Source organism: Mobula birostris, chromosome 4, assembly GCF_030028105.1.
Source record: "Mobula birostris isolate sMobBir1 chromosome 4, sMobBir1.hap1, whole genome shotgun sequence".
NCBI lineage: Eukaryota > Metazoa > Chordata > Chondrichthyes > Myliobatiformes > Myliobatidae > Mobula > Mobula birostris.
Genome location: NC_092373.1, coordinates 32680588 through 32708299, shown reverse-complemented (window position 1 = coordinate 32708299; position 27712 = coordinate 32680588). Strand labels below are relative to the sequence as shown.

At 40.9% G+C, this 27712-nt stretch overlaps 1 protein-coding gene across 2 annotated transcripts; it reads right to left on the bottom strand.

Annotated features, from left to right (window-relative positions):
* On the bottom strand, positions 1–26357 carry LOC140196246 (D-beta-hydroxybutyrate dehydrogenase, mitochondrial-like). 2 transcript variants are annotated; one of them, XM_072255106.1, is made up of 6 exons: positions 26232–26357; positions 20390–20450; positions 10795–10908; positions 9740–9881; positions 8879–9031; positions 1–2226 (listed from the first exon to the last, which is right to left on the bottom strand). In XM_072255106.1, exons 1-6 carry the CDS (start codon positions 26297–26299, stop codon positions 1757–1759), a joined length of 1008 nt encoding a protein of 335 aa, XP_072111207.1. In that variant the 5' UTR covers positions 26300–26357; the 3' UTR covers positions 1–1756. The 2 variants fall into 2 exon arrangements, with proteins under 2 accessions (XP_072111207.1, XP_072111208.1); XM_072255107.1 differs by having other exon boundaries at positions 10795–10905.
* Positions 26358–27712: the final 1355 nt, after the last annotated feature.

Genomic DNA, 27712 nt, shown 5'->3' with positions numbered 1-27712 from the left:
TTCTTTTCAATGCAATTTTATTGGGTATATAACATTTCATTTGGAGTCTTAAACATAATTTGCCAAAAATATTCTTGAACACAATTTTGAACTTCTTTACAATAAATAAAGGAATGCTAGAAATTATACGGTCACAGAGAAGTACAGCACTGAAACAGGCCCTTTGGCCCATCTAGTTCATGCCAAACCATTTAAACTGCCTACTCCCATCACCATTTAAAATTCATTAAATGTGAGGCAATTTTGCTGAATTACCTTTAAAGGCCCCACAAAAATGCACACCAATGTCAAAGTAACTTACAATTTTTGCTGCATTTAGAAAAGGGGATTAGTTATCTATGAAAAAAAAGCAGAGTACTTTATTGTCTAAGGATTCCTGTTAAAGTTTTATTTAATGCTTGGTCTTTTCAGGAAGCTGGACAGATATAAATATACAAAATCATACGAAAACTGTGCAGGATGTGTTCTTTAATGCAAAAAAAAAGTGCCTATATTTCCAAAGACAAACACAGGGTGCAAGTTTGGGAAAGGTAGATGACTAAAATAGTTTACAGTCAAACTAAGCTGCTTCTGTAACTGCGTTTTCATCAAATGCGAAGTTCAGGTCTTGGCTGGCAAATGATGAACAGCTCCACAGAAGAGGCACCAGAGGTAACAGCTTTCATGAGAACATAAAGAAATGCTCAAGGTATGGCTCAAAATGTCCTTCATATTCCCTGACTATTTATTGAACTAGAGTTAATAGTGCATTTCATCAACATTTCACATGAGCTTAAGGGATGAAGACCTGAGAAGGTGCAAAGGCTTCTTAGAAACATTTTGCAAATGCACTGTTTTCAAGGACAGGGGCAGCACTTATGTTGAAATATGTGCACTTCTAAGTCACACACCATCCTGATTTGGAAATTACTCATTCCTTCATTGAAACATTCAGAAACGTGCTATCCACTAACACTGGAGCACCTTCAGTAGAAGGAATGTACCCTCTGTAATAACAAGATTTTGAGTTCAAACACCATTATGAAGACTTGGGCATAAGGGTTGGCACATCAATACAGTTTTGAGGGAACGTTCCATTAGTGGATTTAATGTTAAATCAAGGCCCCCATTTCCCTGCTAATAGAACAACTCCAAAAAAATAGGAGAGTTATCTTTGGTGTTCTAACCAATATCTGATCGTCAATTAACAATGCAAAAGAAAATTACTCGTTGTAACCTGACTGCTTGCATTACAATTGTTATTGCACTTTGGAAAGTACTTGCTTGATTGCAAAAACACTGGGACTATCCATGCCTGTTAAAGATGCGCTGAAGATTTCCAGTTGTGCTGGAGGTCAGGCAATGAAAGCTCATCTCACAAACCACATCCATATCCTATGAAATGATTTAAAAACTCTCCAGTAGTTTAGCAAGATGTTATTTTAGGAGCCAAGTCAGCAACTGTAATATCCTTACATTACAATTCAGGAATCTAATATTACAGAAAGCTAGAATTATAATATCCCCTCTGTATCACCATGCAGTAAGTTTGCAAACTTAGTTCCATATGTGCTGCTGTAATGCTTCCCGTATAAATCCAAGTAATTCAAGTTATGGAAATTACTGAAAAGAATTAATAAAGTATTGAATTCTTCTCATATTCAACTGTGTAACTGTTATATTAAAACACTATGCCAACCATTTTAATTATTACTTTCATGAGCAAGAAGGTACAAAGCCTATTAAAAAAATAGCAGGCAACAAATTGACAATTATTTCAATGAATGTATATCCGGTCAGATATAGCTGCAGGAAAGTGTGTCATAATCTGCATCCTCAGCCACCAGTAGTAATCCATTGGATGGTAGCGGGTGTAGGGGGATGCAGATGTCAACGCATGAGTGACATTGTTAATAACTATCGATAGGTCGATGGAACCGCCCTCAAGATAAGATTTCATTTTATCACCCTGTTCATCAAAGTAGGCCTTCCCATAATCTTTACGGACAATGTCTGGCAGTTCGTTCCACATAGTTTCTAAGATCATTTTGACACGTTCAGGACTGTATAGATTGGTGGCAGCAATGAAGTTACCAGGCTCAACAACACTAACTTTAACCCCCCAGTGATGCATTTCATAGCGCAAGCAGTCCGAGAATGCTTCCACTCCAAATTTAGTGACGCAATAAGGAGAGCGTGATGGATTGGCCATTCGTCCCAGCATACTTGTGATGTTAACCACACGACCTTTAAATGAGAATAAATTAGAGATTCAAATGTTGTATTTTTTATACACAAGTATAACCCTCATACATCATTCATTCGTGACCACATTTCGAGTTAGCACCACGTGGAATGTTTAAGCAATGATTCATGTTGTTAAAAATGTAAAAGTTTTCGAGTCGAAAGGTCAGTTTACCTATTAAACAAAAACTAAAATCCATAAAGGTACCTGCTACTTTTTGGGAAGTTTAACTTCTTGCTTTTGTAGACAGTTGAGGAGAAAAGAAAGAGTTCAGTAGAAGAATTAAAAATAATGAAGGTAGCTGAAGAGACAAAGTGAAATGTGGTCTTGCTGATATTTGGCATCAGGTTAGTGTCAGTGTGGGAACGCAGCTGCAGTAATTTTCCAACTTGCACAACTTTACAGTGCTGTGAACACTTTCCCCTACTGTCCCTGATACCGAGAAAAACAATATTGAAATACTGTGCACCAATGACACTCTTGTAAATTCCACAACTCTGAACTATGATAATTGCAGGCCAGCTGGTTATGGAAATAAGCAGGAATTTGGAAGTGTCAAAGAAACAAGTTATACAGTGAATGGAAAAGTAGTTGACTTATATCCATAAAATTGACTGTAAACTCAAAGCAATGTCCAGAAAGTTTACAAAGAAGTGTAAAGAAAGGTGCCTCATTGGACGACTGGCAGCATTAATTCTGTAGACAAAGAATTGCACACGATCTCAGTGGGTGATGCAAGTCTCTGATTTGGAGAACTCACCGCAAAAATCCCTGGCTAGGTTCAGCTAGAGCAGGTAATATCTGAGTAGGATTAACGGGTTTTGGAAGATGTGAAGCTAACTAAAAGAGTTGTCTAATTAAATAGTTAATGCAGATTCTTCAGTTCTTTATAGTCAATTTTTGAGTTGTACTAATTGTGATTAATAAAGAAATATATTTAATAGGCAAATTCATCGTCTGGTGTGACTCGTTGTGTACTGCATTTAATTCTATTTTTGCCATTGTTCCCAATAGGATGTGCTATAAAACACTCAACTCTATTTTCAGGCCAATCTGGCCTTGAAAAGGACAAAATGGGGAATTTCTGTCAAACTCCAGTTATTTTACCTCATTCTATCTCCTTACCTCAGCAATGTGAGCTAAATCAATGGAATCTGGGAAAGAAGTAATGTCTGATTATTTCAAATTTGATTTGTCATCAAAGACTTGCAATTTCTACAGATGTACCATTCTAAATGGTTACAGCAGCATTTGGTATGCCGAGGTCATTGCACAGGAATGGGGAGAGCTGCAGAGGGATGTAACCTCAGCCATCTCAATCATTGGCAACAGCTTCCCCACCATCAAGGACACCTTTAAACAGTGATGCCTCAAAAAGGCGACACCCATCATTAAGGACCCCACTACCCAGGACATGCCCTCTTCTCATTTCTACCATCAGAGAGGAGGTACAAGAGCTTCAAGACACACACTCAACATTTTAGAAACTGCTTATTTCCCTCCACTATCAGATTACTGAACAGACAATGAACCAATGAAGACTCTTTTACTACTTTGGCTCTCTTTTTGCACTGCTAATTTGATTTGAATTTTTAAGAAATATTTCATATTTCTTAATCGTAGCAGTAGAATGCAATACAGAATATATACTTTAAATTATATTAAGAAATATTTCATATTTCTTGATATAATTTAAAGTATATATTCTGTATTGCATTGTACTGCTACGATAACATATGCAAATGATAATAAATCTGATTCTGTTTCTGATGCAGATTCCAACAGATAACGAAACAACATGATAAAGTGAACTAGACTGGGAGGCACATAGATAAGTTCAAAGTACTGACAAAGTAACTTGCAAAGCCACATTCCAATATTGTTTTGTCAACACATCTTGTATTCTTCTTTGGTTTTCCATAATATAATAATTTTTTTAAACTTCTATTTGATGACAGATCTGCCCAATAGTTCAAATGAATGAATTGGTTAAAGCTAGTTTTCCAAAGATGATTTAGGTTTTAACCTGTGGGGATTCAATGTATTTGACAGTGTACTTGGCATCTGCTGAAACTGCAGGATGTGCACGTTTTGTGTTAGTTTGCTGGCCGCATTGCGAAATGAGATAATATCATGAGCACAGATATTAAAAACATCCTTCGCCAGTGCTGGAAGATTGGAGGACAGCTAATGTTGTTTTTTGTTTAAGGAAGTTCTAACATTAAGCCAGGAGATTATAGGCTGGTGAGTCTGAAATCAGTAGGGGGAAAGTTATTGGTAGGTATTCTAAGGAACTGGATATATAAGTATTTGGATACAGGGACTGATTAGGGATAGTCAACATAGCTTTGGGTGTGGTAGGTCGTGTCTAACCAAACTTATGGAGTACTTCAAGAAAGCTTTTTGGCATATTGGCCTTCATAGATTAATGTTTTAAGACCCTATCTACCTGTTACAACAACTTCAAGGAATTATGGATCTGTACTCCCAGATCCCTCTGTTCTACCACACTCCTCAATGCCCTACCACACACCATACAAGACTTACCTGAGTTGATCCTCCCACAGTGCGACACCTCACACTTGTCTGCATTAATTTTATCTGTCACTATTCAGCTCATTTTTCTAGCTGGTAGATCCTGCTGCAAGCCATGATGACCTTCCTCACTGTCCACTGCACCACCAGTCTTGGTCTCATCCGTATATTTGCTGATCCAGTTTACCACATTATCATCCAGATTGCTGATGTAGATAACAATCAACAATGGACCCAGCACTGATCCCTGCAGCACAACATTAGTCACAGGTCTCCAGTCGGGAAGGCAATCATCTACCACCACTCTCTGGCTTCTTCCGCAAAGCCAATGTCTAATCCAATATACTACTTCACCTTGAATGCTGGGTGACTGACCCTTCTTGACCAACCTCCTATGCAGGACCTTGTCAAAGGCCTTGCCAAAATCCATATAGGCAACATCTACCGTCTTGCTTTCATCAGCTTTCCTAGTAACTTCCCCAAAAATCTCTGTAAGATGATGAAATTGTGTAAGACGTTGAAATTACATAAGACGTGGGTGAGGCCGTATTTAGAGTATTGTGTGCAGTTTTGGCCAGCTACTTACAAGAAAGATGTAAATAAGATTGAAAGAGTGCAGAGAAAATTTACAAGGCTGTTGCCGGTACTCAAGGATCTGAGCTTTTGGAAAGGGTTGAAAAAGAGAGGACATTATTCCCTTCAGCATAGAAGATTGAGGGGAGATCTGATGGGAGCACAGAAAATTACGAGGGGTATATATAGAGTAAATGCAAGCAGGCTTTTTTCACTAGGTTGAGTGAGACTACAACTAGAGGTCAAGGGTGAAAGGTGAAATGTTTAAGGGGAATATGAGAGGGAAACTTCTTCACTCTGACGAGGCTGAGTGTGTGAAATGAGTTGACAATGCAAGTCAGTTTCAACATTTAAGAGAAATTTGAATAGGTACATGGATGAGATATGTATGAAGGGAAATGGCCTGGGTGCAGGTGGATGGGATGAGGCAGATTTATGGTTTGGCACAGACTACAGAGGCCGAAAGGCCTGTTTCTCTGCTGTAATGTTTTGACTCTGTGAGATCCCAAGGTGATTTTGAAATAATTTATGTATTAATGAAGACAACATCACACAGCAACAAGGATAGCTTCTGTTCTGAAGAAAATACGCCATTTGTTCATTGAGGTGCATTTCAATCTATTATCAGTCAGAAGTTAATGTGTTGTCAAGATCTTTCAGTAAAGATTTCATGCTTTCCTTTTGCAAGATTGGAGGGAATAGACAGCAAAGGAAGATTGACAAGATTAAAACAGTACAAGTGTGCTGTATCTATATTTGGAATTAATATCGAAGTATTGTCAACAGATTTTTTTCTTATCAATGCAACACATAACTAATTATGAATGTAAAACTACCATCTCCAAATTGTGATTGGATGCAATTCAATTTTTTATTTCATTTATGAACTCATGGAAAATAAGCTCATGTCAGTAAATTGATGAAGAATTTTTGCACATCTCTCTATATCCTTCTCCTAACTTGCCCTCTCATAAGAAAACCCTTTGTTTTATTAAGCCTGAAAACAGCATACCACATTTAAAAAAAAGAGTACAGTCGATGTTTCGGGCTGGATTTTCAACATGAATGAAGTGATTGCCACATGAAAATCTGCCCCTGGATCGCATGGCTTTTTAGGCCATTTCAGACAACAGTTAACTGGCTACTTCTGGTCAGGAATAACATGCAAGGTAGACTGGCAAAGGGCATCCATCTTGGATGGATGTCCACTGAATCAAATCGTCCTCAGCCCAATCCAATAGTTTCATGGTTCGAGAGAACTTCAAAGAATCATAGAGAAAACAAAAATAAGCTCAAGCGTAGGAATTGTTCCATTGTTCACCAATGAAAGCGACGAGGGTGATCGAAACATCGAGGCGAATACGGAAGGTGAACACCTGCTACCTGCCTTTTGATCGCGGCGGGGGGGGGGGGGGTTTCGGTCTGCTATCGGAGAGGGCAAACTACCTTTTGATTGCGGAGGAATCGCTCTGCTATTGGGGGGGGGAGATTGCCTTTGGATAGCAGGGGGATCATTATGCTATTGTAGAGGGCAGACTGCCTTTTGATCATGGTGGGATTGCTCTGCTATTGGAGAGGGGAGATTGCCTTTGGATCATGGCGCGGGAGGATTGCTCTGCTATTGGAGAGGGGAGATTGCCTTTGGATCACGGCGCGGGAGGATTGCTCTGCTATTGGAGAGGGGAGATTGCCTTTGGATCACGGCGCGGGAGGATTGCTCTGCTATTGGAGAGGGGAGATTGCCTTTGGATCACGGCGCGGGAGGATTGCTCTGCTATTGGAGAGGGGAGATTGCCTTTGGATCACGGGGGGGGGGATTGCTCTGCTATTGGAGAGGGGAGACTGCCTTTGGATCGTGGGGGGGGTATTGCTCTGCTATTGGAGAGGGGAAGATTGCCTTTGGATCGTGGGGGGGGGGGGATTACACTGCTTTACGAGAGGACAGATTGCCTTTTGATCGCTAGGAGAGGGGAGAGGCTGTTGCTGTGCCCGGAGATTGTTACCTAGGTTTTCTGCATTTTGGATATGGACTGGGACTATAGACTTATTTTCCGTCTTAATGTTTTAAAATATTCTGTGCACTTTCCCCAATCTTTTTTGTTTTTTGTGTGTGTTGGGAGGGGGGAGATTTGGAAGTCAAAGTGCCTGTTCTATTCTTGTTTCTTTTTGTGTGGAGAGGACGGGTTTTGGGGGTTGGTGATTGTGCTGCCATCCTTTTTCTTGTTACCGTGGCTATCTGGAGAATAAGAATTTCAGAGTTGTATACTTTTATAATAAATGAACCTTTGAGGAAGAAAATTCCATCAAAGCACCTTCTTTCCTGATGACAGATGAAAGCACTTGTTTAATGATTAACATATCTTCAGTATTCATGGGCACGTTCCCATTTTCACCCTTAATGGGCCCCAGTTGTTCACTATCATCTTTTACTCTTAATATGCCCATTGAACATTTTTTGATTCTCATTTATCTATGCTTTTCACTTATTTTCTTATTTTACTTTCTACCTTTGCTCCATTATTTTGTAGTCAGCCTGCTTCTCACTGTCATTACAACTTCTTTAACTTTACCATACTCTGTATCATTTTCAGCATCCAGGGAACTCTGAATATGATTTATCCTTTTTTTTGGGAATATGCCCCAACTCTACCAGAACCATCCTCCTTAAGGGAACTCCATTATTTTCTTATAGATTTGTCAGCTTTTGGTTTCATTTACCAGGGTAGACCTGCTCTCATCCCACTGGTCTTCTTCTAGTTAATATTACTCCTCTTTCTTTTCTGTTGCTAACCTAAACATTCTAATGTCATGATCACTATCCCCCAGATGTTCAAGATAAGTTAAAAAAGGAAGTAATACTGTTAAATGGCAGAAATATTAAATTTATAACTTGTCTCTGCCTGAAACAAAGGTTCCAATTAATGAGTGAAGTTTAAGGAAAATGTTATTAAAAGAAAAGAACATGAGAAATTTGTAGATGAAAAGCTTACAAATCTGCTGGACTGAAGACCAACCATCTAGGGTTTTAAAAAGAGTTCCTCAAGAAATACTGGATAAATTGGGATTTGATAATCCAGACATTCTTCGATTTGATAAAAAATCTGATGGATTGGAAGGTAGGCAGTTAAAACAAAAGGCAAAGGAAATATGACAGGAATTTATATTTCAGTTAGGCTGATATTGGAAATAGAGAAAACGGACATTTCTAACAAGAACATAATAAAGAAGCACTTTGAGAAGCAAGAACTTTGCTGGATTTCCTACTATAATTTAAAATCAGTTTCGGAGCTTGCAATGAAACACATAAGAACTATTGCCAATTTTATTATGAAAAAATCCAAATAGAAATGTAGATCAAGTCATTTACCAATGTTTGTGGACAGGCAGACCAGCTTCCCTTGCCCACCACATGCCTGATGAAAAGATGAAAATTTAGCCCCATTAAATTTATAAAGCTTCTGAGTTGTGTAATGTCAAGTCCAATTGGGTTATTGAATATCAATGTGCATTATAAACAAGATACACATACTACTCAAGCTCACTTACCTTTTGCTCTGCGAATATATGGAAGGAAACCCTTGGTCACTCGGATTGTCCCCCACAAGTTAACTTCTGCAACCTCCTTATATGTTTTCATGGTGGTGAACTCTACTTCACCAAAAGTTGAGATGCCAGCATTATTAATCAGTCCCCAGAGACCTAATCAAAGAATTGTGTTGAAACAGCCCAAGTGTGAGATATATTTGAAAAACATGACTAATTATAATACATATATCTTAACAGAGCAATATACTCCTATGTTTCCATCTTGCAAAACACATGCTTTTTCTATTTCTTGTGATGTCACTCCTATCACTGAAACGCAAATCATTCGGTCAGGTTTCTCTTTCCACTCAATGGTATAATTTTACCACATTCGGCAGTTTTGATACTCGAAACTAACAGTACATTGTAATCAGACAGTAGAAATATTCTCCGGAAAACAAGAGCACACTGTCATCAACTTGAATCACAAATACAAAATACCAGTAATTCACTGCTCCGCAATAAACACAGTTCCATTCAATTACTAGACTTGCATAAAATGCTGCATAAACACAATAACCTTCTCCTCACCTTCTCATCTGGGAATCAAGTTAAATTAACGGGAACTTAAGGAATTTATCTTGCAAATTTTTCTGTAAATTATACCGGAGAGTGCAATATTTTAAATAAAAGCGGAGACTTTTAAGCATCAGTCTGCACCATAATGAACGTTTAGTGCAGATCTCCATCCTGCTTAATCTAATAGAAGTGGATTGAATAAACTAACTATAACAGATATTTTAAAAAATGTTATTTCATCCTTTTTATTTTAATAATGTGTACATTCCAATCTTTATTGAGAATTCATTAAAACTAACCAACCTTTTTCCGAATCCATTGAATGTTCTTTCACAAATTCTACTGCTTTCTCCACGTCCTCATCTTTGCAAACATCTAACTGAATCACAACCATCCGATCACTCTTCATATCCTCCAGCTTCTTAGATCCTTCCCCACCTTTATCCTGAAAGCAGGAAGTCACTGTCAGTGCAGTTTGTGAGCAAGTTAGCAATTAATTCACCTTCAGCACAGTCACTGAGCTTTCTATATTCATGGATCTTAATATGCACCACCGGCATTCAAGATTTGTCTCAGGTTAGGCTCTTGATGCTCACATTGCTTTTAGCACAATAGCGAGATGCGGGTATTCATGTTGGACTGACAAGACAAAAATCCACTCCGGCCAAATATTACCAAGTGTAACTGAAAAAGTTTAACCAAAATACATTTTTGACCCAAGCCTAAACTAGCGATTTAAAATTCTGTAAATATGGGTATTAGGACTGGGCAGTCCTGTTAAATGTGCACAGTTATTTCCAACTTGTATCTTAAGCAGCTAGTTGATTAAATATTTATTGTGACTTTGGCAGTTCAATCAAGTTTATTCTTATGGAGTATTCTGAAAGCAGATCTGGATTGCAAAATCTTAACAAAAATATGAATTATTTTGCAGACCTGTTGATCATATCCCCGAAGAAATTCTATTGGTTGCAAATATTTTACTCAACCTTCATTCTCTGTGTAGAATGTGTTGAATCCTCTGAGAGTTAGAGTCAATGAGTGTTGGTTTCCTTCCAGCGCTGTTTAACATGTGAATTGAAGATTATGCAACTGAACATTTCACAACCAAGCTGTCCTTTCCAATGTCTGCATTTACATGCTTGCAAGTTGGTATCTCAAGCATGGATCAAATTAGCATTTTCATCACATTATAAGTGTATTTAATTATTTTGGTGATGATTAATACAACGTAAGAGATTACTTTTCCTATTCAAAATCAATTGTTTTTAAATAACAACTTTTAAACCAAAAAAATTCCTTTTAATTTGAAATTAGTTTCTGAAACCTGCACAATTAAGAAGCAATATCATCTGTACCTTTAATAGGCACCCGGCAAAGATTCTGAATCCTTTTTTGTGCAGGTGCTGGGCCAGTGAAAATCCAAATCCAGTGTCACACCCGGTGATGACAACACTTTTACCTTCATTCTGCTTTAAATAACAAAAATAAAATTATTGCAACTACAAGGCAAATATAATCAAATATGGACCTCAAAGTGTTCCTTGCTGAGAGAATGCTTTTATTAGCTAGTTGGCAGATATAATGGTTGCTGTGCATTTGCTTTTATTCAGTCATGTAATGGAGGTGTCACAGGCAAAACTGTCAAGAACTGCTTTTGAGGTGGCTGTGAGTCATCTGGATGAACAATAGGGCAATATGGGGCAAGACCTCATTAGTGAGGGTTTAAATGAATTCACTATACAGAAGGACATTGTAGTAAGAAAAATCAGAGTTGGAAGTAGTGGAATCTCAGAACAAATTATCAGTGAAAAGGAAATATCTCAGAGGGAAACTCATTAGGCATTTCAGAGATGGAATTTGTTTTCCTTGGAGCAGAGAAAGTTGAGGTATATAACATTATAAGGGCTGTAGATAAGGCATAGAATGAGAAATCTATCTCTTAGCAGAAGCATCTTTGACTAGAGGACTTACGTTTAAGGTTGGGAGTTGGAGATTCAGAGTGGAATAGAGACAGGATTTTTTTAAACCAGTCATCTCTCTCTGCTACCAAATGCCCAATTCAAGCTGTCCTCTGACCGGCACTGCATTCAGTTATAGTATATTCTCCATGCTTGGGGATACACTGGAAAATCAAAGGGATGTAACACAACTCACTCTACTGACTTGTTCTGCTACAAATAAGAATCCCCAGACAGATATTCCAAGGACCCTCCATTTCAATGCACAACTCATTATCATCCAATTTATTGCATTTTTCCCTTTGTTCCATTTCTCTAAATGTATCAGCTTACACTTCCCTGGATTAAAGCCCACTTCCTTAACCGACCACAGTATCAGATCTTCTTGCAACTTAAAGCTCTGCTCCTCATTATTCAAAAATTAATCAAGTAGTCAATTGACTACAAACTTCTATATCCTGTCCATTGCATTTATGTCTAAAATTATTAATAGATAATAGAAAAAGCAAAGGATGAAGTACTGAGTTCAATTAGTTGGGAGATAGCAGCATGTACCACACCCCCATTTCCTCACCCTCCGACTCAGTGTCCCATTCAGAGGTGAGGGCCGGTCTAATCTCTCCTGCTGTTGGTCCTTCAGTCACCCCGTGTCGCCGCAGGGTTAGAGTTAGGGTTATAGGCTCCAGGTTGGGCTCTGGATCAACCCATACCTCTTGTCCCAGAGGCAGCAGGTGGTTCCGATGGAGAATCTTGACAGGCCCATTCCCATCCTCTGGTTTCACCCAGGAAAACTGGTAAGTTTGGCATCTGACTCTCCACCACACAGGGCGTAGCCGCCCAGCGGTCAGCCAACTTACGCTTCCCAGGTAGCCCCAAAATTCCTTATGAGGACTTGGTCTCCCAGCATGAGTTCGGAGAACTTAACCTTTTGATCATACCTCCTCTTAATTCCTTGATTCTGCTCAGTAGCCGCGACCTCAGCTAATTCATAAGCCCTTTTCAGCTCCCTACTCATATCAGAGATATACTTCAGATAAATCTTCGGTGATAGGTCTTCCTCGTCAGTCCCAAAACAAAGGTCGATGGGCAACCTCGCCTCGCACCCAAACATCAGATAATATGGCGAGTACCCGGTAGCTTCATTTCGTGTACAGTTGTAGCAGTGGACCAGATGTCCAATTTGTTGACTCCACTTGTTCTTCTTGCTGATGTCCAAGGTTCCGAGCATGTCTAGCAAGGTCCAATTAAACCTCTCTGGCTGGGGATCACCCTGCGGATGATAAGTAGTCCTCGACTTCTCGACTCTGAGCATGCTCAGTAACTCACCCTCAAAATCCCGTCCCTGATCACTATGTATCCACCCAGGGAGGCTATAATAAATGAAATACTTCTCCCATAACACTTTGGCCACTGTGGACGCCCTCTGGTCCTTGGTAGGGAAAGCCTGTGCATATCTGGTGTAGTGATCTGTGATGACTAAGACATTTGCCATGTTGCTGGCATCTAGCTCTATTGACAGGAAATCCATACACACCAGGTCAAGGGGCCCCGCACTCTGCAAGTGAGACAACAGAGTTGTCCTCATAGGCAGCATCTTCCTCCATATGCATCGAATGCACGACTTGCAGTATCCTTTGACCTCTGCCTTCATTTGCGGCCAGTAAAACTGATCTTTGAGCAATCTTTTCAACCCCAAATGTCCAGAATCATCATGAAGTGACTTCAACACAATCTTCCAATACTTCTCAGGTAAGAACAGCTGGGAATACCAAGGTCGGTCCGGGCGTGATGTGACCTGGTATAGGATCTGGTTCCTCAACTCCAACCTGGGCCGTTCTCTCAGTAATGGAGAAACTGCGGCGTGTTTTGTCTTCTCCGCTTGGGCCATGTCTTCCTTTTCAACCGCCGACTAAATGGTACCAGTGCCCGGGTCATCTCGCTGAGCAGCTGCCGCTTCCCTGGAACTCAATTCCAGTAACTAATTTGTCTTCAGAGCAGTCAGGTTACAGTACACTTGTGGAATGGCGTCACCAGAAGCTCCCAATTGATCCTGCCCTTGCCTTCCATCTGTCTTCACCGTGATGGTAAACTTGCTTATGGCTTTTACTGCCGGGGCAGGAACGTTCTCCTGATCCTTGTCCCTGTCCAGCCTTCATGCGCACATCAAGACAAAGCATCAGCATCAATGTTCCTGCTTCCCAGCCAGTACTTCAGGCTGAAATCATAGGCAGACATCGTCACCAACCACCGATGGCCTGTGGCATCCAATTTTGCCGAAGTCAGAATATAAGTTAGGGGATTGTTGTCCGTCTTCACCTCAAACTTGGCACCATAGAGATAGTCACTCAACATATCCACCACAGCCCATTTCAATGCCAGAAACTCCAACTTGTGTGAGAGATAATTTTTCTCAGGAATCGACAGACTCCGGCTGACAAACGCAACAGGTCTCAATCCAGTGCCCTGATCCTGATACAGGATGCCCCCTAAACTCTCTCAGCTGGCATCTGCGTGCGGTACATACGACAATTTGGGGTCCACAAAAGCCAGCACCGGCGCCTTGGTCAGCAGCTCCTTCAGCGACTGAAAGGCCTCCTCACATTTTGCATCCCACCTCGGTCCAAAGGGTTCCGACGGGCTAAGATACTCTTTAACCTCCTCTCCTTTTGTCCTCCTTCCTCTCTTCCCCAAGCGAGGGTAGCCACACAGAAACTGATTTAAAGGGTGGCTCATTTTCCCGTAGCCCTTCACGAACCTCCGACAGTAACCACAGAACCCAAGGAACAAAGCACTCACTGTCTTGGGCCTTGGTCACCACCTCTATCTTAGAGGGATCATATCTACTCTATCCATGAGACTATACGCCCAAGATAACTGACAGACGAATTGCAGAACTGGCACCTGTCTAGGGAAAGTTTTAACCCGTCAGCTTTCAGGCAGCCCAGCACCTTCAGTAGCCTCGCTTCATGTTCCTCCAAGGTGGACCCAAACACTATGAGGTCATCCAGATACACCAATACCTCAAGTATGTTCATAATCCCCACCGTTTTCTCCCTGACACGCTGGACGGTTGCAGGGGCTCCCGATATGCCCCGGGGCATCCTTTCGAACTGGAAGAATCCCAGTGGATATGTAAATACCATCTTCTCTTTGTCAGCCTCACTCATGGCGTTCTGGTAATATTCACTCCTCAAATCCAGCACACTGAACCACTTTGCACCACTCAGACGATTTGCTTGGACTGGGTGAACCACACAGTCCCTTGTCTAAACTCGGTATCTGGCCCAGTGCAGCCACGCACTTCCTCAAAAGCAGCTCGAAACACCGGGTGAATGGGCAATGTTCTCAGAAAGCTCTCGGCAGCTTTCTCCTTGCAGGCTCCCATGAGCCTCCTTACAATAGAGGTGTTGGTCCGCACAAGAATTGAAACGCTGCCCTTTTCAATGGGGTCCGGATAAACTAGTGTTAATGTATCAAGGGCCTCAGCCGCAGCCTCTGAAAACTCCAGCTTCACTGACAAATAACCATCGTATGAATAATCACTCACACTAAGACCCCAAATCTCTCGATCTCTAGTGCACTAAATGGTGTTAACTGTAAATGCGTCAAATACTGGTTGTAAAATGAATGGTATAGCGAAGTGACCTGCGGCAAAGTGACCCATGTCAAGTACGGCTCTAACATAAATACCCAGCGGTAATGCACCATTAAGCCGGATGCCAAACACTGTAAAACAAGACACACAATATAAATACCCTACCTGTATACCTGTAGTGATACACTGGAGCTTGGCCCCAGTAAGCCTTCAGGAATATGGTTTTTTTGCTTTAGGGTGGTCCTTGGTATTTTGCTGGGAATGTGTTCCCCCCAGTACGCCAGGCCATCCCCTCACTGGGTCTCTTTTAAGTCTTCCCAATGACTCTCTCTGCCTAGGTATCCAGGGGCTCACTCTCCAAGGGGTTTCCCGTCGTCACACTCCCGCCTGAAGTGTCCCTCTTCACCACAGTTATAACAGACAATACCCGCCGCTCCCCTTCTCGCGGGACACTGGCTGCTAGCAGCCCTCCGCAGTGTTTGTCCCCCTAGAGCAGGGGTGGCCAACCTTTTACGTTCCATGCGTCAATTTTTTCATGCACGAGTTCAGAGGCGCCATACAACTGTACCCCCACAATTCCTGTAAAAATATGTTAATATAGAACTCGTGTGTGAAAAAAGTGACGCATGGAATGTTAAAGGTTGGCCACCTCTGCCTTAGAGAATCCGCCTCCCTAGCAGCTCCATCATATGGGGGGGGGGGGGTCACACCCACTGATAACAACCTGGACATCTCAGTTCTCAACTCTGCCACAACCCTTACCACTCCCCGGGGCAGGCTATCTGCGGCCACTTCAACGCAGGGGACCACTACTGAGGACCGTACACTGATGAAGGAGGCCTCCCACGCCTCCGACGCATTCTCCTCCTCTCGTACTTCTCTGATCAGCTCAACAAAAGGGGGTGGGGATCTTATGACGCAGTCAGAGGCCCCAAGCGATCAGGTTCTGGGACTGGGCGCCTTTCACTATTTGGCCCATCCTTAACTGATCCACCTCAGCCTCTGCGCCGCAAGCAATTTAGCTGCCTCTCCAGCTGAAAGAGGCAGGCAGAATCTTTCTCCCCCTTCTCCTGACACGCGTACTGAAACCCCGTCATGAGCTCCACTGGGCTTAGCTTTGCACCAAGCCCCTTCTCTAGTGCTCGCAGGTAGGCCGCAGAAGTGGCAAGGGGGTTCTGTGCCTTTACAGCTCTCACTACGTCGGCAGCCGGCCTCTCAAACTTTCAACCCATCGCAGTCACTTTACGTCATCACAGCACTGCCACTCATCTAACCACTGACAGGTATGCTTCGCCCACATCTCATACTCCTCTTCCCCCTCGGGGGTGGGCTTCCTTCCATAGCTAGGTCTTCGAACCTGGGCATTTTTCCATTCATTCGCCAGAGAGGTAAGGGCCAATACTAACTCAGAGTTCTCACTCTCCACTGGGGGATGGGGACTCATTGGACACTCCAAATCAGAACATTCCTTCCCCTCGCTACGCAGAAATGAGAGAACCCTGTCTTTGAAGTCTCCGTCCCCAACCACGGGAGACTCGGCATGATTCGGCCTGCTCTTCTACACTCCCCTCCTCCCGGAAAGTATGGACAGTCCACGGCACCCCCTCTCCTGGGGCCCCAATCGTACCAGGCAGTTGCACTGCTGTTACGTCAGTGCTAGTCGAAACTAAAACAAAGTCTGTGCCTGCCATTTTAACAAATCTCTGCCCCACACTTTGCCTACAGCTTTAACAGTACTTAAAAGTTGAATTAACAATTCATCAGGAGTATGAATATCTAACCCACTCAACACACACGCATTCGTTACTGGTAACCCCGTGGATGCACACCACTGCTCCACCTTGGCAGCATCCATACCCACGTATTGAAATCGCTTTACCGGACAATAGATCAGCACAGACTTTAAACACACAACACTGGTTCAATGCTCAGGGCAATCACACAGCCTCCAATGAAATCAACCCTGAACAATATCTCCACAATTGTAACCCTCAGGGTTTGCTGGCTGCCTAAGTCTAGGGAAGACAATTCCTGTGCTCACCTCCTGTTTGGGTGGATGCTGCATGATGTGTTACCCTGTTTCAAATCAGTACCATGAAATAACAAACAGTACATCATATGCAATTAAATGATTTAGCTTCATAATTCATAATTTGACTAAAGGGTTACTAAAATAAAACAAAAAGAAAAGGGCCCATTTTAATGAAACAGTCTAACATGCACAAGTTGGAGCTCGGCCCCACTGCAAGTCCACTTCTTTCTGGTGTCTACGGCCTCTCCTTTCAGGCATCTTCTCTCCCCATCTTCCGCCAAACAAAAGACCCAGATGACCTCAGTCTCAGGCACACAAGAAAAGACTCTCCCTTCATTGGATGGCGCACATTCCAAAGCTCCCATTATCTCTAGCCATAACCCAAACACTACTGCTACAGAAAGACCATTACGTTAGCAGTGCTTTTACAGAAAGACCATTACATTAGCAGTGAAACCTTTCCCAGGGTGTTAAAAATGTTTACAACTTCCCTCAGAATTCATACCAGTTTTCTAATACTGAAGTTAATTTAATCAGAATATCCCCCATCTATTTTTAAAGCACAGTGCAAAATTAGTTCTCCAATATTCTAATACCATTCCTCTGTCGTTAAAATGAAAAATAAATGCACATTACAGCCCTCCAGTCACATAAAAACCCTTCATCCATAAATCTTATTACATAACTTATTACTGAACAACTAATTTTGGATCCAATTTAGTCATAGTCATACTTTATTGATCCCGAGGAAAATTGGTTTTCGTTACAGTTGCACCATAAATAATTAAATAGTAATAAAACCATAAATAATTAAATAGTAATATGTAAATTATGCCAGGAAATAAGTCCAGGACCAGCCTATTGGCTCACGGTGTCTGACCCTCCAAGGGAAGAGTTGTAAAGTTTGATGTCCATAGGCAGGAATGACTTCCGATGGCACTCTGTCTGTGCTGAACTATTGAATGAGTCTCTGGCTGACTGTACTCCTGTGCCCACCCAGTACATTACGTAGTGGATGGGAGACATTGTCCAAGATGGCATACAACTTGGACAGCATCCTCCTTTCAAACACCACCGTCAGAGAGTCCAGTTCCATCCCCACAACATCACTGGCCTTACGAATGAGTTTGTTGATTCTGTTGGTGTCTGCTACCCTCAGCCTGCTGTCCCTGGCCACCACAGACTCGTAGAACATCCTCAGCATCGTCCGGCAGATGTTAAAGGACCTCAGTCTCCTCAGGAAATAGAGACGGCTCTGACCCTTCTTGTAGACAGCCTCAGTGTTCTTTGACCAATCCAGTTTATTGTCAATTCGTATCCCCAGGTATTTGTAATCCTCCACCATGTCCACACTGACCCCCTGGATGGAAACAGGGGTCACCGGTACCTTAGCTCTCCTCAGGTCTACCACCAGCTCCTTAGTCTTTTTCACATTAAGCTGCAGATAATTCTGCTCACATCATGTGACAAAGTTTCCTACCGTAGCCCTGTACTCAGCCTCATCTCCCTTGCTGATGCATCCAACTATGGCAGAGTCATCAGAAAACTTCTGAAGATGACAAGACTCTGTGCAGTAGTTGAAGTCCGAGCTGTAAATGGTGAAGAGAAAGGGAGACAAGACAGTCCCCTGTGGAGCCCCAGTGCTGCTGATCACTCTGTTGGACACACAGTGTTGCAAGCACACGTACTGTGGTCTGCCAGTCAGGTAATCAAGAATCCATGACACCAGGAAAGCATCCACCTGCCACTATTTGCCACTATTCCTCAGATCCCATACGTTTTTACTTGTTTTTTTTTGACCAGCCTGCCACTGGGGTCTTGTCAGAAACCTTACTAAAACAACACAGAATATATCAACCACATTTCCCTTTTGAGCCTCCTTATTACATCCTTAGAAAATTCAAACAAATTAATTAGACTCAGTCATTACCTTAACAAACCAATGCTAACTGTCTTTGACTAAATGTTGTTTTTGTCAATAAAAGTTTACAACTTCCCTCAAGATTAGATCCAATGATTTGCCCACGACCAATTTTAAAACAGTGAAATATTAGGCACCCTCCAATCCTTTGACACCATTTCAGTACCAAATGAGGATTAAAAATTGCTGGTCAGAACCTCTGAAATCTACTCACTTACTTTCCTTGATAAACTGGAATATGCTTTGTTTGGTCCTGAGAACCTATCGACTCTCAAAGATCCTATGTCCCATAATAATTTCTTGTCTTTCATCTTTACCCCATCCAATATATCACACTTTTCCTCCTTAACTGCAACATCAGCACGAAACACCCTTCTTTGTAAAGATGTTTATGAACAACCTTAAACACATCCTACACTTTTACTGTGGTCACATTTTTGGTCTCTCATCGGCCCTAAACTTTCTTAATTATCTTATTACTAATTACACATTCATAAAACATTTCTGGATTTTCTTTGATTTCAATTGCAATATGTTTTCATGCCTTATGTAATATCTTTTTTAATTTCACTCCACTCATTACAGGTACATTCTCCTTTAGGCTTTGCAGTATTAAGTTCTTGGTGCCTGACATGAACATCCCATTTTTTTTGTCTTATTTTACATCAAGTCACTTCTCTAAAAAGAGAAGGATTCATAAATCGATGTGCCCTGGAATTTGAGAGAACAATTTTACCCTGAATTTCTTTCTTGAAACCTCCTGGGATTGTTTGATCAAACAGTAATATGACATGCCACAAATGTAATTTTCCATTGTGTACGTTTCCCAGACAACCGCGCTTCAAATCCCACGACATGTGCTGCTCTTATCCATTACTCATTGCTCTATTGCAACACTGACACTGAAACTACATCATCAATGTACTGTTTGCTCAGTATTTTCCATTTTAACACAAGGATTTCTGTAACCAGTTTCACAAAAAGTGATAAACTTTATGTTTCAGAAACAGAGGATGAGAAGTGACTTGACAGAGGTGTAAAGATGATAAGAGGCAAAGATCGAATGGGCAGCCAGCACTTTTTTCCAGGGTGGAAATGGTTAATATGAAGGGGCATTATTTTAATGCGATTGGAGGAAAGTATGGGTGGGGACGTCAGAGGTAAGTTTTTTTACATAAAGAGTGGTGGGTGTCTGGCGTGAGCTGCCAGAGGTGGTAATAGAGGCAGATTCTTAGAAACATTTAAGGAACTCTTAGATATGCGTGATAGAAATCAACTGAAAGGCTATGTAGGAAGGAAGGGTTAGATTGATCTTAGAGTAGGTTAAGAGTCTGCACATCTTGGGCTAAAGGGCCAGTGCTGTGCTGTAATGTTCTATGTTCTTTATAACATTGATCTATTTCACCTGGGAACCCTCAACCTTTCTTCATATTGAACTACTCACCGCCCCTGATTGGCTTGCAAGCAATCGAATAGTTGGGGTGCAAGTTGTTGGCGGAACTCTCCTGAAACAGGATATAATAGGCAAAATATAAATCATTATACTAAAAACATAAAGCAGTTTCTTATAACATTTTAGTCAATGAAAGGACATGGATTCAAGTTATTCAGATGAAAAGAACATAAACTTGAGACTCAACACAGAACAAAAGAAGAAAGTTAATGCTTGTTCATTTATAAATGGACTATTGTATTAATTTCAATTAGCAAAGAAAGCCCTAAATCAACCATCTTCCCCATGCAGTCACATAAAACTCTACCATTGCAGTAGATGTAGTTATGTAGCCACAATTTGCCATGGCTGAGCATTCTAAAAGAGGCTGTCATTACTTGTACACACCACTGCAAGTTTAGGCTTTTAAATGATTTGAAGGACATACTGCTAAAAATATCAGCTTTAATACTGTGGTGAGACAAAGAAAGCAAACTTCCCGTTAACCAATCAGACTGACTGTTTGCAAAGTTAACAGGAAATACTGCAGAAATGACAATGGCTGAATTCAATGCTAAGTTAAGTCAAAAGAAAAATAAAGGTGAAGGAACGAAATATTTGACCGTGAGGGGAAGAGAAAAGATTGAAAAAGCAAAAAACAATAACAATTTAGAAATTGTTATATTTAAGTCTCTAATAACCACTAAAACCTGAGAGAATTATACTTTATATGCAGCGGTTCATTTTTAATACAAAAGAGACCAATAAATAGCAACTAAAAATTACATCTCATCAGATTGAAGGGGAGAAAATTTAAACTTCTGCGGTGAGTTTAGCTTGTATCAATATATTACGTCAATGCCATGCTGTTCAATGCAATTCAATGAGGAGACAGGTAACAAGATACCACTTTTGCTGAGCTAATGATTCAATTTATTAGTAACATTTGGGTATTTATCTAGAAGCATATCCCCTCCTAGTCTGAACGTGCTATATTATTTTCACTTAATTCCACACTGTTACTTCCGTGGAATTAGAAGATTGTAGAATTTAAAGATACACAGGCTGATACCTATTTGGCTGATTATACTACGTACAAAGAAAGCCCAGTTGCAACATTCAGACTGGTTTCTTGCCATTTTGAACACCTCCAGGACCAGACATATTGTTTAAAACATTAAAAAAACTGGAAGTTGCAAAATGACAGGATTGATTGCCTTCAAAGAATGTGGTACGAGTAGATAAATTGAATGACCAGGAAAGAATAGAAATGGAATTATATGGCACCATATCTCATTCTCAAGTTACCTGAAGTACTTTAAAATTGATTTACACATTACATTGCCAATCATAACAGCAGTTTTACACAAATGAATAAACAGCAAGTAAATGAAATCTTTTCTTACATGAAGTTGTTTGAGGACAAAATACAGAAAACTACATACACTTTTCTTTTAAAAATAGGGGGATTTACATCATATATAGGGTTGGCTTTGTCCACATCTGAAAACTAACACCTACAATGATGCAGTATTTATACAGGGATCCACAAAATTGTCCTAAATTAGAATCAAGTTCACTGTGGATCCCAGAATCAAAGCCATTTCATTCCAATGACAAAACAAATTACTTAACATATGAGAAACACAGGCTTTCGGAGACGTCGGATACCAGAGGATAAAGTGTATCCCTTTACCCTGAGTTTGACAACCATTACTGTCTTAATTTGCATTACAAACTATTCTGCATCAATACCGAGATCCTCTTGTAGAAGGTATCTTTCTATTTCAAAAAGTACAAAGAGTAGTGGATACAGCCCAAGCCACCACATGGAAAGCCCTCCCCACCATTGAGCACATCTACACAGCATGCTGTCGCAGGAAAGCAGCATCCATCATCAAGGATGTCGACCATCCAAGCCACGCTCTCTTTTGCTGTTGCCATCAGGAAGGAGGTACAGAAGCCTCAAGATGCACACCACCAGGTTCAGGAACAGTCATTACCCCTCAACCAGAGGGGATAAGTTGACTCACCTTCACTCATCCCAAAGCTGAACTATTCCCACAATCTATGGATTCACTTTCAAAGACTCTTCGTCTCATGTTCTCAATATTTATTGCTTATTTTATTATTATTTTGCTTCTTTCTTTTTAATTTTGTATTTTCAGTTTGATGTCTTTTGCACGTTGGTTGTTTGTCTATCTTGTTGCGTGCAGATTTTCATTGATTCTATTGTGTTTCTTTGTATTTACTGCCCACAAGAAAATAAATCTCAGGGTAGTATTTGGTGATTTATATGTACTTTGATTCTGAATTTGTATAGATATTCAAGGATGGTCTAAAAGATTCCTTGAAAAAAAAGTAGCATCCCAACTTTAGCATCTGGGAATATCTTGCCTAGGACCACTCAAAGTGGTGAAGTGGTGAGAATCTCACGGGCAAATGTTAAGAACACAGAGAAATCCAATATAAACAGAGGAAGGTGTGAACCATTCACAAACCACTCATCTCATTAGGCACATCTTGCCTTGTGTGGAAGTGTTTGAAGTTCTCACATTACCCTCACAGTAACCTCAGAACCAACACCATTAGAATGGACATGAGTAATCCGAAGAAGCAAGATGCTGCTCTAGATTTTGAGGAAATAATGACAGGAGATTATTTTGTGAAAATGACAACAATAACTGGAATTTCATTCATGGATAGCTTAAAGCTGAATTCAAAGTTTGGGTCAGTGATCCACCAAAATTTCCCAAACAGCTTCCACCAACATAATCACCCTGTATCTGAGGATTGACATAAAGTTATGAACAAGCCACACTATAAAATAATCTGAAAATATTATTTACATGATGTCCAAGTGAGTTTTAAAAACAGCACCTTAAGCCATAGTTACTGCTTCACAAGTAAGCTGGCCTTAAAAAAATAATGAAATATCAGAAAAGGAAATTACATTTTCCACTTTAATTACATGTATATTCCAAATATAATTTAGCAATATTTAATTTTGAAAAGTTCTTGAAATTCTTTCCCTTTTTCCCTCCGTTGGGAATTCATTAACATGATTGTCATGAAGCTGACTTGAGCAACTACTGCAGCTGCAGGATATCAGATTCCCTTCAGCCAATGCCTGACAGACTGTTGGATTTTTGTGAAGTATAATTCATCCCCCCCAAAGAAATGCTGTTGACATGACATGGAAATAGAGTACAATAAGTTTTTATAATGTGCAAGTCCATGGGTCTAATTGGAATTATGTACATCTACTCAGTATGGCAGAAAAGTGACTTCAAGTCACCTGGTGAGATCATTAAAGCAACCCGATTATGAAGAAAGATATGTATATGCAGACGGTAGAGAAAACATCAATATGGGGTTTTGTGAAAGCTGGCACATGGGATATGAAACCTGATTCTGGGCAGAACAGCTTACAACATTAGAAATCAAGTGAGTGATGAATAGCTAAGCTAATAACAATGGTCTTCTCAATTTTTTTGGTCAGAAGCATGGTAATGTCAGACAGAGATACATTTAAAAGAGAATTAATAATGAAATAAGGGATAATGACGGACAGGCAGAGCACAGCATTCTTGGCGAAAATCTGAAAAAAATTTCCTTCTGAACAAGGCCAAAGTGCAACACAAAAAGGGATGAGAGATAGAATCACTTAGAAATGAAGAAAGAACCATCTCAAACATTGTTCAAGTTGTATTGTAGGCAAGTCACGAGTGTGACCACTCGAATTTTACTTCACATACTAAATTGTCAGGCTCGAGACACAGAAGTCAGTAAGTGCTGGAATCTGGAGCATAAAAACAAATTGTTGGACAAACTTGGGCATCATTATAGAGGGAAAGGAACAGTTGACATTTTGGGTTGAGAATCCAATGAGCTGATGCAGGTCATTGCCACAGATATTGCCTGACCAGTATTTTTTTCCCAGCATTCATTGAGCTGCTGTCAAAAATCCAGAAATAGATTAGCAGGGTTTCTTCCAAATGAACTTTAGGAAAATCAAAGCTATCAATGTCACTTAACAACAGGAATTCTGCAGATGCTGGAAATTCAAGCAACACACATAAAAGTTGCTGGTGAACACAGCAGGCCAGGCAGCATCTCTAGGAAGAGGTACAGTCAGTCCTGACCAAGGGTCTTGGCCTGAAACGTCGACTGTACCTCTTCCTAGAGATGCTGCCTGGCCTGCTGCGTTCACCAGCAATTTTTATGAATGTCACTTAACGTCCAGTTGCATTCCATTCCTCAACAATTATCTGAAACAGAGTTTGTAGTTTTGATGTCTAATCCTGAGGTTAGTTGTGAACCATTTATCCTCCACAATATTGACAATTTATTTCTGCCTCAGTACCATCACCTGATTTCATGTCCATCTTAGCACATCTTCTGCTTAAACACTCTAATGATGTGAGCTGATTAACTGGTCAACTTCCTACACTGTATCCACAAAGTTATTGAAAACTCTTCTGCCAGTTCATAGCCCCTTTTTGACATTGGTAGAGGAGCTTCACGTCCCTCACCAAGTTCAGGAACAGTTATTACCCCTCAACCATAAGGCTCTTGAGAGGATAACTTTACTCAAACTTCGCTCACCTCAACACTGAACTGATTCTATAACCTATGGACTTACTTTCAAAGACTCTACAACTCATATTCTCGATATTTATTATTATTATTATCATAGTTTTCCCATTTCTACAGTTTGTCTTTTGCACATTGGTTGTTTGTCTTTGTTGTGTATGGTTTTTCACTGACTCTATTATGTTTCTTTGGTCAACTGTGCATGCCCACAAGAAAATGAATGTCAGGATAGTATGGTGACATACCTGTACTTTAATAATAAATTTACTTTGAACTTTGGTGACCTACATGGGCACACAGTTAATAATTCAATATTAGAATTCTCATCTTGTTTCCAAATCATTCTATGTTTCTACCCTGTCTACATCTGCAATCTCCCCTTGCCCTATAACATCCAAAGATATTTGCACTTCTAGAAATCTAACCTCTTACGTAATCCAACATTGGTAGCAGCCCTCAACTGACGAGGTCATAAATTATTGGTGTGATATCTGGAAGAAAATAAAAGTTCTTCATGCAAAATTGTATCGGGGGTAGGTCCAGACAACCAATTTCATGGGGGAGGGAAGCAGTTGAGCCAGAACAAATAGGCAGTAAATCACACCCGGATTAATTTTGGTGTCAAGTCAAAACACTCATTTGCACACGCCACTAAGTGGAATTCAGGAACCAGTTCTCCAAATAAAACCCGGGCTAATATTTTCCGCAAGGGATTGGTTTACACAAAGGTGTGGCAAAGTTAATTACGACAACACAGACATTGGCGTTGATAGAACCAGCTAGAAGATGCACTGCTGCTCCGATGTTAACGCGCTTCCCACAACTACAGAAGTCATGAACTTGAAATACTGGCTGACAACAATAATGGCCGGGGCCTGACTGTCGTCTGTCACACGCCTCACGAGCGCGTTGTTTAAAGAAGCATTAGGTGCACTGGCCATGTAAGAGAGTGAATTAACAGATGGTTCAATGTCGTCGAAAATGGCGTGTACGAATTATTACACATACAATAAAAAAACTAAAATGTTATAAAATACACTATTAGCTTGTGGTTAAACAATTACATATTTTAATTAATTTTACAATTCTGCCCCAAGAGTTATTTGCGCCCGAACACTGAAGCCTTGTCGTCAATGCAGATCCTGAGAGACAAGATTTTTAACACAGAAGCGCCCAGTTAAAACTCCCCACTCGTTAACCTTCTCGCAGAACTTTTCCCAGATCGGTGCGATCGGCTCCCCATTCCGCACTCCCCTACCTCAACGTGGGCGCAGCCACCCTCCACAGCGCGGCCATGGCCGTGCCACTCCGATGCACGCGGTACATGATACCAGCAGCAGCTAGGCACACCGAATGGCTTCAAGGTCACCGTGTAGCAGCCGGTCTACCCAGGAGCACTTTGTGTGGATTCCTACAACACGCCCTCTAGCCGAATCTATTGCTATTGCACCTGATTATTTCTCTTTCTCTCTGGGCATTTGTGTGTTTCCTCTATTTGATCAGAATAATGTATATCTTTCAACTAACATCACATTAAATGTTTAATCCATTCATTCGCAGGTCGTCTCTTTTGGAATACGTCATCTTGCAAACTGTTTGCCACGCTTTCTAGTGTAGTATTTATCAAATGACTTCTTTGAAAGCGATTTCAGGCTTGGGAACTGGGAGTGGATGTCCTCAGGGAAATGCACGGCAGAAATGTGGTAAATGTTCAGGGAACATTTGCATGGAGTTCTGCATAGGTATGTTCCACTGAGGTGGAAAAAGGATGGTAGAGTTGAAAACCATGGTGTACAAAGTATGTAGAAAAGAAGAAAAGCTTACGAAAGAGTCAAGAAACTAGGTACTGATAGAGCTCTAGAAAATTACAAGTTTGCTAGGAAGGAGCGTAAGAATGGAATTAGGAGAGCCAGAAGGGGCCATGAGAAGGCCTTGGTGAGCAGAATTAAAGAGAACACCAAGGTATTGTACAAGTATGCGAAGAGCAATAGGATGAGTTGTGTAAGAATAGGATCGATCAGGTGCGATAGTGGAAACGTGTGCATGGAGTCGGAGGAGGTATTTAATGAATGCTTTGTTTCAGTATTCGCCAGGGAAGAAGACGTTAGCATTTTTTAGGGGTGACTTACAGCGGACTGAAACGCTTGATATTAAGAAAGGATGTGCTGAAGCTTTTGAAAGGTATTAAATTCAGATAAGTCACAGGTACCGGATGAGATGTACCCCAAGCTACCGTGGGAAGCGAGGGAGGAGATGCCGAGCCTCCTGCGATAATCTTTGCGTCATGAATAGGGACGGGAGAAGTACCGGAGGGTCGCAAATGTTGTTCGTTGTTCAAGAAAGGGTGTCGAGATAATCCAGGAAATTAAAGACATGAGAGTCTTACTTCAGTGGTGGGCAAGTTGTTGGAGAAGATCCTGAGAGGCAGGATTTATGAACATTTGGAGAGACGTAATCTGATTGGCGTTAGTCAGTATGGTGTTGTCAAGGGCAGGTCGTGCATTACGAGCCTGATTAAATTATTTGAGAATGGAACAAAACACATTGATGAAGGTAGAGCAGTGGATGTAGTCTATATGGATTTCAGTAAGGCATTTCATAAAGGTTCCCCATACAAAGCTCCTTCAGAAAGTAAGGAGGCATGGGATCCAAGGAGACCTTGCTTTGTGGATCCAGAACTGGCTTGCCAACAGAAGGCAAAGCGTGGTTGTAGATGGTTTGTATTCTGTATGGAGGTCA

Coding starts and splice junctions, on each gene's coding strand:
- LOC140196246 (XM_072255106.1), bottom strand. CDS start 26,299: ATGTACCGCGTGCATCGGAGTGGCACGGCCATGGCCGCGCTGTGGAGG. Junction 20,451..26,231: donor GTGGCTGCGCCCACGTTGAG/GTAGGGGAGTGC, acceptor ATCCTGTTTCAG/GAGAGTTCCGCCAACAACTT. Junction 2,227..8,878: donor ATATATTCGCAGAGCAAAAG/GTAAGTGAGCTT, acceptor TCTCATTTAAAG/GTCGTGTGGTTAACATCACA.